The sequence below is a fragment of the Lynx rufus genome, unplaced genomic scaffold (assembly GCF_022079265.1).
Source record: "Lynx rufus isolate CCGP_SWC_20201006 ecotype Redwood Valley unplaced genomic scaffold, mLynRuf1.p SCAF_7, whole genome shotgun sequence".
Lineage (NCBI taxonomy): Eukaryota > Metazoa > Chordata > Mammalia > Carnivora > Felidae > Lynx > Lynx rufus.
The window spans coordinates 80,561,074-80,576,322 of record NW_025814889.1 but is presented as its reverse complement, the minus strand read 5'-3'; the positions used below and the strand labels follow the sequence as shown (position 1 = coordinate 80,576,322).

Here is a 15,249-nt window from a genome sequence, read left to right as displayed (position 1 = left end):
GCTAGGGATTCTCTCTCTCCCTCTGCCCCTCCCCTGCTCATTCCCTCTCTCTCTCTCTCTCTCTCAAAATAAGTGGACAAAAATTTTTAAAAAATAAATAAGTAAACAGACTTAAAAATATTAAAAAAAGAGACAGAGAAGGAAAGGGAAATAGGGGCCTCCTGGGTTTGTCAGCTATGAAGTTGGGGGTGGGAGTTCACCGTGGGTTTAGAAATGGAATCCAACAAGTTTAGGATGGTTAGGTTTTTGTGTTTTGTTTTTTCAGGCCATCTAGCTTAAAAAAAAAAAAAAAAGCAGAGACTGGCGATCCAGAAGTCCAAGTCCAAGAGGCAAGAGTGGTCCTATAAGAGAGAGGGTGGAGAAAAGCAGGGGCTGGATCACACGTGGGGATAGAGATGGAGGCTAGAAGAGACTAGAGTGAGGAGGGCTGAGATACATACCTCTAGCCTGGTTTAAAACTGAATTCATGGGGCGCCTGGGTGGCGCAGTCAGTTAAGCGTCCGACTTCAGCCAGGTCACGATCTCGCGGTCCATGAGTTCGAGCCCCGCGTCAGGCTCTGGGCTGATGGCTCAGAGCCTGGAGCCTGTTTCCGATTCTGTGTCTCCCTCTCTGTCTGCCCCTCCCCCGTTCATGCTCTGTCTCTCTCTGTCCCAAAAATAAATAAACGTTGAAATAAATAAATAAATAAAACTGAATTCATGCTTCACCCCGTTCCCTAAGCCTGCTGCTCTGCCTATTTATTCCCTATCTTCCTGATGCAAAGCACCACCAGCCACTGGGAAAACTGGGAATCAGCCTACTCTTCCCTCTTCCTAACCCTTCATCCACTAAAGCACTAAATAAATCCTCTTACCGGGTTAATTTGACCTCTTACTGACCCATGGATCCTGATCATTGTTCTGTATGCCCACAGCCACTGCCCTAACCAGGACTGGCTACGTAGCTCGTGGTCCCAGTGCAAGAGGAAAAAGCAGGACTTCTTGTTCAAAATGGATCTTAAGACAGTGTGGAGTGTTAAGCCAACCCCAGCCTCTTGTAAGTGCAGGGCCCCGTGTGATCACATATGTGGCATGTCTTTGAAGCTAGCCCTGGCCCCAGCTCAGGCTCTGCCTCGCTCTTGTCTGAACTGGTGCCTCTTTACTGGTCTCTCTCACTGCTGGCCTGCACGCTTTCACTCCTTACAGCTTCTTGAGTGCAAACCTCCCTATGGCCTCCAGGATACAACCCCAGCTCCTCACACGATGCACAAGGACTTCCTCCACCCCCGTCCTGCTCACTTGTCCAGGATCTTCTCTGTTGCTCCCTACTTCCCAGTATTTGTTCACCTCTACCTAAACCTCTGCGACTCTATGCATCCTGTTCCCTTTGCCCCGAATGTCCTTCTTTTTTTTTTTTTTAATTTTTTTTTTGACGTTTATTTATTTTTGAGACAGAGAGAGACAGAGCATGAACGGGGGAGGGGCAGAGAGGGAGACACAGAATCGGAAACAGGCTCCAGGCTCTGAGCCATCAGCCTAGAGCCTGACGCGGGGCTCGAACTCACGGACCGCGAGATCGTGACCTGAGCTGAAGTCGGACGCTCAACCGACTGAGCCACCCAGGCACCCCACCCCCGAATGTCCTTCTACTTACCTCCCTCCAAAAAACTGTTCATTATTCAAAACCCAGCTCAGCTATCTCTCTGTGAACCCTTTCCTGACCTTCTCCTTGGCGATTTCGCTCCTTTAAGTCGCTGCTACCCTTTAGAGTAAGGGTTGGTAAACTTTTTCTTAAGTGGCCAGACAGTAAATATTATAGGTTGTGCAGGCCAAGAGGCAAAACTGAGGGAGGGTATTATGTAGGTACTTATACAACCATTTAAAATGGAACCATTTGAGGGGCGCCTGGGTGGCGCAGTCGGTTGGGCGTCCGACTTCAGCCAGGTCACGATCTCGCGGTCCGTGAGTTCGAGCCCCACGTCAGGCTCTGGGCTGATGGCTCAGAGCCTGGAGCCTGTTTCCGATTCTGTGTCTCCCTCTCTCTCTGTCCCTCCCCCGTTCATGCTCTGTCTCTCTCTGTCCCAAAAATAAACAAATGTTGAAAAAAAAATTTTTTAATGGAACCATTTGAAAGTGGGGGAAAAAAACATTCTTGGCTCATGGCCCCTACAAAAACAGATGGTGGTGGGGCGGGCAGCGTGCCTGGGTAGCTCAAGTCAGTCTTGATTTCGGTTCAGGTCATGATCTCACAGTCCATGGGATTGAGCCCTGTCTGCACGGACAGCAGGGAGCCTGCTTGGGATTCTCTCTCTCTCCCTCTTTTTCTGCCTCTCCCCATGCTGGCGCTCTCTCTGTCTCTCTCTCTCAAAAATAAGTAAACTGGGGAGCCTGGGTGGCCCAGTCAGTTAAGCATCCGGCTTCGGCTCAGGTCATGATCTCGCGGCTTGTGAGTTTGAGTCCCGCGTCGGGCTCTGTGCTGACAGCTCAGAGCCTGGAGCCTGCTTCGGTTTCTGTGTCTCCTTCTGTCTCTGCCCCTCCCCCACTTGTTCTCTGTCTCTCAGAGATAAATAAATGTAAGAAAATTTTTTTAATAAAATAAAAAAATAAGTAAATAAACAAACATTAAAAAAAAAACCAGATGTGGGGGCGCCAGGCTGGCTTAGTCAGAAGAACATGCCACTCTTGATCTCGGGGGTCATGAATTCAAGCCCCACACTGGGCATAGAGCTTACTTAAAAAAACAAAAACGGGTGCCCAGGTGGCTCAGTCGGTTAAACGTCCGACTTCGGCTCAGGTCATGATCTCATCGTCCATGAGTTCGAGCCCCGCGTCGGGCTCTGTGCTGACAGTTCAGAGCCTGGAGCCTGTTTCGGATTCTGTGTCTCCCTCTCTCTCTGACCCTCCCCCGTTCATGCTCTGTCTCTCTCTGTCTCAAAAATAAATGAACGTTTAAAAACAAAAACAAAAACAAAACTGATGGCAGCCCAGATTTGGTCCATAAGCCAAAGTTTGCTGACCCCTATCTTAGAGAATCAATTAAGCATTTATATATCTATATATCTGTGTCCCTTGCTAGACTATGTGCAAGCCCATGTGTCACAACTTCTTGTATCCCTAGAGTCTATCTCGGAGTCTTGTGCATAGTAGGCCCTCAGCACGTGTTTGTTGAGTGAACAGATGAATGAATGAACGATTGAACGGCGGCCTGTGCTCCTGTGGGGAATGAAGCCAGAATCCCGGATACTTCTTTTCTCACCTTTTTTCACCTGGCTCCTTTTATCAGATGTGTTAGGGTATCACATGGGACCCCCTGATTTGAACCATCTCTGAGTCCTGGAGAGAAGAAAGGCAGTGCTCCTTCCTGACAAACGCAAGGCTTCCGGGGCGTCCAGAATTGCTCCTGGAACTTGGTCTGCTCTTTGGCCCCTAGAGAAGTGGCCCAGGCCTTCTGATGGCCTGTCTCCCTGTCCAGACAATTCTTGGCCATGAGCTTGTAGGTGTCCTGCTATGCAAAGAGGGGAGAGAAACACCTTCGTCTTTAGCAAGGAGCGAAACAGCTTTGATGTAAGTAGCAGGGGATTTTCACCAGAGAAGCCCAGATTGCACTAGCCGAAGCAAAATGAGTAGGACTGAAGAGAAGAGAGGAAGTGGCTGAGGTTGAGAAACTGGGGAGTTTCTTATCCGTTCAGTCTAGTTTATTAATAGGAGACACACGACCATGTCCTGGAGCCTGACCGCCCACCAGAAAAGACTACTCAAGTGAGTTGGACTTCTCCCACTGGAGTGAGAATTGAAGGCTGGGAGACTCAGGTGAGTACTTTTGTGGTGGGTGTACTTTTACTCTGTCTGTCTCCTCATCTCCCGGGTGATGAGAAAAACAAAACGAAACAACAAAAGACCTGAGACCTGCGTGTGTGTAGCAGACAAGGGCAGAGGGGACCAGTAGCATCCTGAATAGAGGTAGGGAATTCCTGGGTGGTTTTAGGGGAAAGAGAAAAGATTAAAAAGTCAGAGGGCACTGAGGTTACCGAGAACATCTGGATGGACATTGAAGAGGCCTGGAGTTTGGAGTGGGTGGACACCAAAAGATACTTAGAGAAGAATTTGGGGGAAATCTTTGAGAATGGGAGAGGACCGAGAGACCCGAAGGAGGGGGGTTGGGGATCTCAGGAAAGGTTGGGGATGAAGAGACCTGGGAATGGCTCAGGAGGCTGGCAAGCCTGTGAAAAAGCTCAGGTGTCCGGGGCCCCAGAGCCGTCCAAGAGACCTAAGTTCAAGGCGAGGTTCTGACTCCTTCTTTCCCTCGCACTCTCCTCTTCAGCCTCCATCATGTGGAACACCTCCGAAGCCAACTTCTCCTGCTACCATGAGTCCATACTGGGCTATCGTTATGTTGCAGTTAGCTGGGGGGTGGTGGTAGCTGTCACCGGCACCGTGGGCAACGTCCTCACCCTGCTGGCCTTGGCCATCCAGCCCAAGCTCCGCACCCGCTTCAACCTGCTCATCGCCAACCTCACCGTGGCCGATCTGTTGTACTGCACCCTTCTCCAGCCCTTCTCTGTGGACACCTACCTCCACCTGCACTGGCGCACCGGCGCCACCTTCTGCAGGGTCTTTGGACTCCTCCTCTTTGCATCCAACTCCGTCTCCATCCTGACCCTCTGCCTCATTGCCCTGGCACGCTACCTCCTCATTGCCCACCCTAAGCTCTTTCCCCGAGTTTTCAGTGCCAAGGGGATGGTGCTGGCACTGGTGAGTACCTGGGTGGTAGGCGTGGCCAGCTTCGCCCCTCTCTGGCGCATCTACATCTTGGTGCCTGTAGTCTGCACCTGCAGCTTTGACCGCATCCGAGGCCGGCCCTACACCACCATCCTCATGGGCATCTACTTTGTGCTGGGGCTCAGCAGCGTCGGCATCTTCTACTGGCTCATCCACCGGCAAGTGAAGCGAGCAGCACAGGCGCTGGATCAGTATAAGCAGTCAAGTATCCACTCCAACCATGTGGCTGGGACAGATGAGGCCACACCTGGTCGTTTCCAGGAGCTGGACAGCGGGCGGGCATCAGGAAGGCCCAGCGAGGGGATTTCGTCTGAGCCGGTCAGTGCTGCCACCACCCAGACCCTGGAAGGGGACTCATCAGAGGTGGAGGACCATCCCAGCAGGGAGGTAGGTCAGCAGGCGGCAGAGAAAAGCCATCCAGAAGCACCTGCCAAGAGCAGGCCGACCAAAAGAGCCCAAAGAACTCAGGACTCTCCGTCAGAGTTTGGGAAGGTGACCCGGATGTGTTTCGCTGTGTTCCTCTGCTTCGCTCTGAGCTACATCCCCTTCTTGCTGCTCAACATCCTGGATGCCAGGGTCCGCGCTCCTCGGGTTGTCCACATGCTCGCTGCCAACCTCACCTGGCTCAACGGTTGCATCAACCCTGTGCTCTATGCAGCCATGAACCGTCAGTTCCGCCAAGCCTACGGCTCCATCCTGAGACGAGGGCCCCAGAGTTTCCGTAGGCTCCGTTAGAACTGTGTTCCCCAGTCACCAGGATCCAGCACTGTCTCCTCCAGAACAGAGCTAAAGTGGCCAGCTGGTAGGGGAGCAGACGAAAGGAAGGCCTGTGAGCATTTTCACAGACAACTTCCCCCCATCCCCAAACCAGGCTTCTCCATCCCTTGATCGATGCTTCAGCTCGAGGCTGCCCAAGATGCATTATTAATTATTAATAAATGAATTCTATCCTTCTAGGGCTCAGATGTGGTCTTTGGGGAATAATAGGCCAGGACCGGTGTGCAGCTGGAACCTAACAGTTGAGGGTTTGTGTAACCTAGGTCACGGCAAGGTTGGGAAGCAGAGGGCCTAGGACACAGCCTTCAGCTGAGGGGTTTACGGGCATAAAACATGTGAGTTTGTTTCAGAGGATCCACCTGTCTTTTCATTTAACTTCCCAGAAATGGCTCCTGCCCCTAACTACTACTGCCAGGATCGGCGCCCCCAGTCCCCTAATCCCCGCAAACAGGTTTATTTAGCTCAGAAAAGTTTTGTAATCCAGCTTTTTTTTTTTAATGTTTATTTATTTTTGAGACAGAGACAGAGCATGAGTGGGGGAGGGGTGGAGAGAGAGGGAGACACAGAATCTGAAGCAGCCACCAGGCTCTCAGCTGTCAGCACGGAGCCCGACGCGGGGCTCGAACTCACATTCCGGGAGATCATGACCTGAGCCGAGGTCGGAAGCTCAACCGACTGAGCCACCCAGGCACCCTGTAATCCAGCTTTGATAGCCACACTCCTGTGAGTCCAACCCCCTGGCCCTTGCCCTAGCCGAAGAGAATGGTCATGGGAGATGATCCCCTGCTCCGTGGACATGAACTGAGCTTAGCTGAGGCAATGGCAGAGAGGGGTTCCGGCTGCCCTAGCAGTGACACCAGTCAGACCTAAATCAACTGAAGTCCTGGCCCCTCACTTCCCCCTGACTTGTTCTTGTCATCCTGGGTTATGAGAGCAGAACAGAGACTCTAGTTAACAGGGCTCAGGGGTCCAGCTGAGGGGAGACCATGTTCCCTTCCTCTAGCACGACCAACATCCTGTCACCCTAGTCAGCACCCGTGTGAACTTAAAGAAAGCACCTGTGGCCACCAGGTGACGCTGGTTCTCTGTGTTTCCTTGTTGAGGACCGAAGGTGTCAGGGATGGGGAGGCCACAGACCGCCTCCCACCCAGCCAGCAAGGGCAAAGACCCAGAGATCTGCACCCCTTTCCCCCCACCCCCCAAAGCTTAGGCGGGAAAGTAAAGAATTAGACATTTATGATTACTCATGAGATATTTCTTGTCTATTTGGTTGGAAATGGGGGGAGCAGGTGGGCACTGTGCAAGCACTGGAATGTAAGAGTCATGTAGACAGTACCGCTGCTCTGGCTACACGCTGTCCCCTCCCCGCTCCCAAGTCCACGGTTTGGAGGGAACAAAGTGAAGTCCAGAGGGATTCAGACGAGCGCAGAAAGAACCATAGGTCAAGGTGGACAGATCAATGTCCTCACATGCAACCCACTTCCAAGTCCCAGGAATCCTGTGTCCTAACGCAGAACACGTGCTTTTGAGAGTTCTTCTTCCAAAGAACAAAGATCACACAGCAGCCTCAAAACTGAGTCAAGTTCAGGGTGCTGAGGCAGGGGCCCCGACAGGTGGGGTGAACAGCAGGACCAATAAAGAACATCAGCTTGGGAATGTAGAGACAAGGGTTCTCATCAAGGCTCTCTGATAATTAGCTCTGTGAAGGTGAGCAGGACCCTGGACCACCTGAACCACAGGCTTTATCGCGGGTGCAAAGTTGGGGGTGGGGCGCAGTCTTACCACGTGCCCGGTGCTGTCCTAAACCCTGTAAATATATTCTTTCATGTAATTCGTACAAATTTTACCATTAAGTATCTGTCACAATCTCATTCTCACAAGTGAACAAATCGGAGCACAAATAGTTCAAGCAATTTGTCCAGCTGGGAAGTAGTATGACCACGACTTGAGGGCAGAGAGTCTCGCTTCAGCCCACATGTCTAACCACTACAGGACAGCTGCCTTCCTAAAACTAGAATCAAGTTACCAGATGATTCCTAAAAGTGCTTCCTGCTCCACCCTTCTAAGATTCTGGAAGCTGGCAATTCTCTGAAGGTCTGTAAAAGGGTTCACTTTTCATATTCCTTGAAGGCAGTTCACAAGCGTTGGCAAGTAGAAAGGAGCAGCAACAGAGACTGAAGTTAGACCTAAGGAGGGACTTCCCAATTCTCAGTCGCTGGGAAAAAAATGACTCACGGGGCACAGGAGGAAACCCTGGAGTCTGAGACCAGAGACGCCAGATATTAGCAGGAACACAACCCCCTCCTCTCTCACCCTCGACGCCCTCCCCGCCCCCACCCGCCTCTAGTTTCAACAAACAACTTAGTGAGGAAAAAGAGGCGGAGGAAAAGCAAGGCGGCCTCTCAGGCTTTCTCATGCGGGTGTGCGTGGCGCGTCCGTGTCCACGCGCGAGGTCCTTCGTGGGGCGGCGCTCACGCGTGTCTCGGGGAAGTGTGTGCACTTGGGGGCCCTCATGAGTGGGAGTCAGTGTCTGTCTCTCTTGGTCTCTTTTTCTCTGTCAGTCCCCCGCGCGAGCCGGATCTCTAATCGCTGACTTCCTGACGCTATCTCTCGCGGCTTCTCTTTGTCTCTCTGCATCTGTCCGTCTCTCCTGTAGGCTGTCTTCGTCTCTGGTACCTCCGTTATCGCCTTTTTTCTCCTCAACTCCTCTCTCCCTCCTCGCCCTCTCCCCGTCGCCCCTCCCCGCTCTCCCCGCGCCCCCTCCCCGGTCCCCCGCCCGGGCAGCGCTCGCTCGCTCGCACGCTCTCTCTCTTTCGCTGTCTCTCACCGGCAGATTTATGGTCAGCCCAGGGCTTCTCATTGGCCAAGCGCTGACAGGACTTGATTTAACGCCTCCTCTCATTGGCTGAGCTTGACAGGCCGATTTACGAGTCACTCCACCATTGGCCAAACAGCCTTGGCCCTGATTTATGGCTCGGTGGCTTCGGGGAAGAGGGGGGCGCAGCTGGGGAGTCAGGATGCCCCTCCCCTCGCCAAAGCTTCGGTCTCCCTCTCCTCTGCTTGCTCCCCTTGCTCTCCTCCCCTCGAGGAACCGCACTCACTGTACCTGTTCCTCGAGCTCCCCCCCCCCCGCTCTTTCATCCGCCGGGGAGGAGAATTGGGGTGTGGTGATGGTGGTGGGGGGATCCCCAGCAGAGGATGGGGTCTGGAGGGGTAAATATAGGCGGAGGGGGGGGGAGGGCGAATCTGAGGGGTAGGGGTGGGGTGAGCGTAGAGTAGGGAGAGAAGATTGAGAAGGGAGAGAGAATGAACTGAGGAGTGAAGCGGGAAACTGAGAGGATGAAAGGGGTGACGGGAATAAAAGGAAGGCTGGGGAGAAAGGGGAGACTGAGGGACAGAAAGAAGGGGCTCTGAGGAGAAAAAAGGAAGGGCTGAAAAGAGGGCGCATTTGAAGGGGCAACGGGGCTGAAGCGGGTGGGGGGGCGCGGGGGGCGGCGGAGCGGTGGGAGGGAGGGGAGATCCGGGAACTGAGAGACTTATTTTCAAACCTCACTATCCAGACTGTTGCATAAGAGACTGAAATTTCCCTTCAGACAATAGCTCTGAAGAGGCAGAGACTTAGAGGAGCAAAGGTGCAATAAGAGAGGGGAGAGAGAGGGGCAGGGAAAGAGAACTGAAAAGTAACGGGGAAGAAACGGGAGAGAAGGATGGAGAACTAATAGAGAAGACAGAGCTAAGGTTGGTTTTTATGGGGTGGGGGGTGGGGTGTAGTGAGAGAAGCCGAATCCCCAGAGGAACGACTGAGAGAAGCCTACTCCTCCTCTCTAGAAAGACCCATAGGCGCCTGCAAGGGGGAGGGGGATGGGGGGTGGAGGGCAAGTCCCACGCCTCCCCCAGGAGACGTTCCACCTCAAGGCTGCGGTGGGCTCTCCTTTCCCTACACCTCACTCCTCCCCCTTGCCCACCTCCCCAGTTAAATTTATGAGTTCAGGGCTGGCCTTCAGGAATTAGGAATATTTATGCTTCTTTGAGAGTGAGGTTTGCAAGGTGATAAATAAGGGGCCATGGGGGGGTGCAGCTGGGGGCTCCTATTTTTAGCGTGGCCACTTTCCCAAGGCCCCCACCCACCAATTCCCTCTCATCCTGAGCCAGAGAAGGGAGCGCCGAGGGAGGTGGGGAATGGGTTTCAGATATCAGGAAGGGGGTCTGGACTGCCCTGGAGAGCCCCTCAGAGGACTGCAGATCTTTGCAGCAGAAAGGATTGAAGGCAGATGGGGGAGGAACTTTCCAAGTGTCCTGGCATTCTTATAGCCCCTGGAGTGCAGTTACAGCATTTCTGCAGAAGATGGAGAGAAGTGGGGAGAAGCCAGTTTCCCCTCTGCCCCCCTAAGCTCAGTTGCTGAGAAATGGAGGAGAGGAGCCAGGAAATTCACAGGCAGGTTTCTCTGGCGATTCACGTCCCTCACAGGGAGAGGAAGATTTGAAATCCCCCCCTCTCCCCAACCCCAGACCACAGCCTGGGTCCCTGGGAAAGGAGGCTAGGAATGTGGGGCTCAGGGCATCTCCTAGGAGTCTCAGCCCCCAACCTGTCCACCCCCACTGCTGGCTGAGAATTAAAAACAGCCAGTAGTCCTTGATACTCCCTGCCCTGGGCCTCCAGGAAATGAGGGAGGAAGAGGATCTGTCCTGTGACCCACATACCTTCTCCAGCCCCTTAGCTCCAAGGACCATGTGTTTGTGACCCCCAGCCCAGTCAGAAGGCTTACTCTGGGCTTGGATAAGTAGTGAACAAAGATAGAGGTCAGTAATATGGGGGGTGGGGGAGTATCTAAAGAGAACAGAGAGAGCTGGAGAAGAGGTGCCCCCCTCCCCCGCCACACACACACAACACTGTGCCCTCCATCCACTGTGGCTTTAGTAAGGATGGCCACCGTGCGTGCACAAAAGCGCACACACTAGACTCTGCTGCGTGGAGTGGGAAAAGGGAGGGAGAGAAGGGTCTAGACTGGCCCTTTAAGAGCCACTTAGGGTCAGAAAGCCTGGGCTACAGAAAGGGGAAGGAGCTGATGTCAGAAGACGGATGGGCAGCAAGATGGGGATTGATGCTAATGGGGGAGTTAAAGCTAAGTACCCAGACACTCAGAGGGCAGAACTGCAGATCTGTCTTCCTTATGCTCACCACCCCCCCCCCCCAAACCAAGGCTGTAAATCTGCCTTCTCAATTGGGGGAAGGGGGAGTGAGGAAAAACGAGATGCTCTCTTTTCCCTTTTCCTGTTTTTTTTCCCCTCAACCTGCACCATCCGCCATCCCCCACCCCACTTCTTTTGTCCTCTCCCAATCCATGACCCTTTGCCACTAAAATTTCCAAATGTGTGGCTTTCCACAGGAATTGAGACAGTGATTTCAGCTTGTAGAAGGAAACTGCGAGAAGGTCTCCTTCACCAAATCCCGGGTGGGAATGGGTTGGCGGGATTGTGGTGAGAGGCCAGGAGGCTGGAAACGCCCAGTTGCCTCAGTTTCTCTTCCTCCCAGCCTCTTCTCACTTGGGGATAACTCTGGCGGCCTTCTCCCAGGACAGGAGGGTAAAGACGCAGGAAGCAGGATATCGGGTGCCAGGAGCTGGAATGGGTGCGAGAGCTTCAGAGTTGGGTTTGTGGAGCCCTCCGACGCACTGAGGTGCTAGACGGGCTCGTGGGCCTCCAAGGGCAGCTAGGGGAGCTGCAGGAGCTGTCCACGGAAAGATACATGGGCTGGTTTCTCGGAAACTCCTGGATCATACCGTTCCCTCTCCTTGCCCACATACCCTGCCTGCTGAGGAGAGACGGATTTCTGGCCAATAGTCTCTTTATTGTAAAGGCGGGGTCCAGCTGCTCCTCACAACCTCTCAGGAGGCAGTTGGGGATCTCAGGGAGGAAGGTCTGCTCAGAGGGGTTGGAGCTAATAACCCTTGGGGGGGATCCATGTCTTCCCTCGCTTTCAGGTAAGCCTGGATCTCCCATCTTCCAGGACCTGGAAGGACCTTTCTTTCTCTCTACTGGCAATCAGGGCCTGTTCTGGAGAAGTCCTTCTGTATTAGAGGCCTGCATCTCATCGGTTGCAGTTGTACACCTGAACTCCTTTCTAGTCCTGGAAACAACTGCTGCCTGATTGCTTCTGGTTCCCGAATCTTCCTCTGTACGCATAAGAGAATGACCCTGAGATGTCAGTCTCCTCCCTTCCCTCTTCCCGGGTTTTCCCTCAGAGGCCTAAAATCACCCCCGAGGCCATCCTCTCTCTGTTTCCTAACTCTTCAGGGACAAGGGAGAGAGCAAGGCTGGAGTGAGAAAAGTTGGGGGTTGTGAGCTGAAGCCATCGGAACCCAGGCTTCCAGCCTCCCAGCATCTGGCCAAGCACTCCCTCCCATCCCAGGGAGGTCAGCCACTGCCCTCAGCCCTGCGCTCTGGCTGCCTCTCTGTCCTGATGATAAATCCTGTCTTTGTCTCCCCTCCAACCAGGAGCCCCAGGCGGCTGGGGGGTCAGAGGCTGGGGGAGGGGTCGGGGTGGAGGGGGGAGAGACACAAGAGTGGGAGGAGAAGATGGACAGGAGCAGCTGGTGAGCAGGCACTGGGGGTGGGCGGCGAGGGGTTGGGGCCTCTTGATGCTACGGATCCCGACTGCACATTCCAGCAGGCCAGCATTCTGAGCAAGAAAGCCAGGATTCTTAAGATGCGGAAGGACCTTGGGAATGGCCCCCGGGGATATCAGAAACACCGGGACACGGGGTTGCTGTGGGGTTCTTCAAGGAAGGAGGCTGCTGAAAGAAATGGGTGAATGAGAACCTGTCCCCACCACCGACCCCTACACAAATGTGCTGTGCACTCAACACACTGAGACAGACAGACAGACACTCATGCGCACACACACCCAAGATTTATGACCCATCAGCATGAGGGAGCCGGAGCCCAGGAGAGCCAGCCTGCCCCTTGGCTGGCCCCTCCCCAGCTGTCTTCTCTTGCTGTGACTTTCCTATCTCCATCTCTCCATTCTGTTTCTCGGCTCCCAGGCTGGTTGTTCTTTCCTGGTTTCTCCCACTCTCCCAGTTCCTTATGCTGGCTTTCTGCTAACTCTCAGACTCTGCCTCTTTGTCAGTCATTTTTCTCTTTCGTTGTGCTTCTCGATCTTATTCCCCCCTCTCCGATTTCCTTGGACTCTCCATCCGTCCTGCCTCTGCTTCTCTTCAGCCCCACTACCTCACTGCCACCCCAGAGCCTCAGAGTAGAGGCTCTGAATGAATGCCTGCTTTGGTGGGAGGTCTGGGACCATACTGTGTTAGGATATGGGGTGGAAGGGGGGACAGGGAAGCCAGATGACCAAGGAGACAAGCTCAACTAAGGGAGGAAAAGTAAAGATGAGAAGGAAGAGAGAAAAGCTGCAGAAGGGCAAACACTAAAGAGAGGAGGGTAAGGACTAAAGGTTCCCTGTAAGTGTATTTTGGGTCAGTGTGAATGGGAGGAGCTGAGGGGCATCTACTGAGTCATAGTGCGACACAGATCCAGCAACTAGATCTGGAGACTCAGCCAGAGAAACAAAGATGTGAGGTCCAGCAGGCAGCCACAGTTCGGGGTTCTCTCACCTACCTGAGAAGGTCTCACAGACCTCTTTTCCCCTGCAGACAGTCTTGGAGTGCCGGTTCCCTCCCCACTCACCTCCTCCTCCCCTAACACCTCCCCTCCCCACCAGTGACATCAGCTGTGGCTGCCGCTGTCCTCAGCCCTGCTGATGTACTCTCCCATGGGTGAGAGAGAGGCCAGTCACCTCTGCCCCACCCATTCATTCCCAGTCCAGGAGCTGGGGCTTAAACATGCCAGCACCCTAGGGTGAGAGGAGGAGGAGGAGGAAGAGGAGGAGGAGTCTGTACCAGGAAGCCATCTGCAGGACATGGGGGATAAAAGAGGGGGGCATGGGCACCAGGGGAAGGGAGAGAAGCTGGAGGGGGGCACTTGAGGAAGAGGGACTGTAGCACTAAATCACCCTGTGGGGGGGCTCCCTCTGCCTGAGCTCAGTGGGGTGGGTAAAGGATAGACATTTGGGGAGGGGGGGGAAGAAGAATGGGGAATCGCCACATCTGGCAGGCAGGTGTCTGGCACTGTTCAGGCTGCAGTCACTTTCCCAGCCAAAGGGGAGGAAGGGGGAGAGGGGAGGAGGGGCTTCCCAGGGTTCCCTGGGGAAGAAGGGAAAGCTTACAAAACAAGAGACCGAGCATCAGAGACCAATGGAGGGAAATGATCAGACCCCTGTCCCCGGCTTCTCTGCTTTAGCCAGTGCTGGAGAAGGGTTTGCTCATAGTCCTGGAAGAAAGCTGCTGGCCAAGGGACTGGGTAGGCCAGGGCAGGCCGGGGCACCAGAGTTCCATTCCTCATGGGAAACAGAGGCAGGAAAAGTTCAAACGAGGCCAGGCTGGGGAAACAAACTCAGAGCATTTCAAGTTTGAGATACAGCTCCATTCTCCACACCATCACTGATCAGCAACCCCTCAAGGCTCGCACTGACCTGCCTTCCCCCCCACCCCCCAACCAGGGTCAACGCTGGGTGGTGGTAAGTAGAAAGGTTAGGATGGTAAGGCCGGTGACTGCTTCCTCCCCATCTCAGACAGGCAACACCAAAGATCCCTAGCCCTCATCCAGCCCCCTTCCGCCCGCCACCCCATACCCCAACTTTCAATCCAGGACTACAGAGGTGATAACCCAAGCGTTTTCTTTTTTTTCTACCTGCTGAGGGGGGATTCTGGGCACAGGTGCCCCACAGCTGACGAGCTTAACTGCCAGGTTCTCATACAGCAGGCAAGACTGGACAACTCGGTTTCATGTCTTGATGCTGGAGAGGCTCTTCCCACTCCCATCACCTTCCTTCCCTCCTCCTTTCCCGAGGTCCTAATGTGGTCTCTCTGGCTTACTCCTGGGATTGAAGGCCCATCTTACGAGCTGTAGAGGTGACTGAGGAGACCCTTCAAAACTGCAGTGCGGAGGAGGGCTCCCCACGCTCCCCCCTCCTTAAAATCCTGCGGAGGAAGGGGGAAAGAAAACCAAAGCATTCTCCTGTCGCCGCGGCAACCATAAAACCCCCAGCTAAATCCATCTTGTGAGCTCACCGCCCCATTAAGATGCAGGGCCAGGCTCTGAGCCAGCCCAGCCACATTCATTTGTGCGAATAAAGGTGGAGGAGGGGGAGGGGAGCAGGCTCTGGAGGGACGGGGAAATGGCGAGAAGAGGTTATTTACACCACCGTCCTGACCTTCTGGAGCAGCGCTGGCTCCGATAAATAACCCGCTCAGCGCCATTTCAGAGCAGGAGTGGGAGGTGCAGGAAGGGAGCAGGGGCTGAGGAGAGCCCCCACGCAGGTGCGCGTCTCCGGGTTACTAATGGCTGAGGCGGGAGCCGGCAGCTGGCTTTGGGGGTGGGGGGGGAGCGCTCGGTTCCCCAGGACTCCCACTGAGAAAATACCACCCCCACCCCACCCCTGGCGCCAATTTCCAGGCGAGGGGACGGAGGGATGCCAAGGAGGCAAACAGCCCCGTAAATTAGGGGTGGGGGTGGGGGGAGGTGGAATGCTGGGGAGTCTCTGAGGTAGGAGGGAAGAAATATTATAAGATGGGGAGTGATGGGGGGGGGGGCTAGAGGAATAGAAGCAGCTGCCAAAAAGAGAGGAAGAGGAACAGAAACATCACACAAAGGCAG

General features: G+C 54.1%; 1 protein-coding gene across 1 annotated transcript; it reads left to right on the top strand.

The window, feature by feature from the left end:
• Positions 1–3,694: 3,694 nt before the first annotated feature.
• GPR84 (G protein-coupled receptor 84) lies at positions 3,695–5,714 on the top strand. The gene is made up of 2 exons (XM_047066022.1): positions 3,695–3,789; positions 4,301–5,714. Exon 2 carries the CDS (start codon positions 4,309–4,311, stop codon positions 5,491–5,493), a length of 1,185 nt encoding a protein of 394 aa, XP_046921978.1. The 5' UTR covers positions 3,695–3,789; positions 4,301–4,308; the 3' UTR covers positions 5,494–5,714.
• The last annotated feature ends 9,535 nt before the right edge of the window (positions 5,715–15,249 follow it).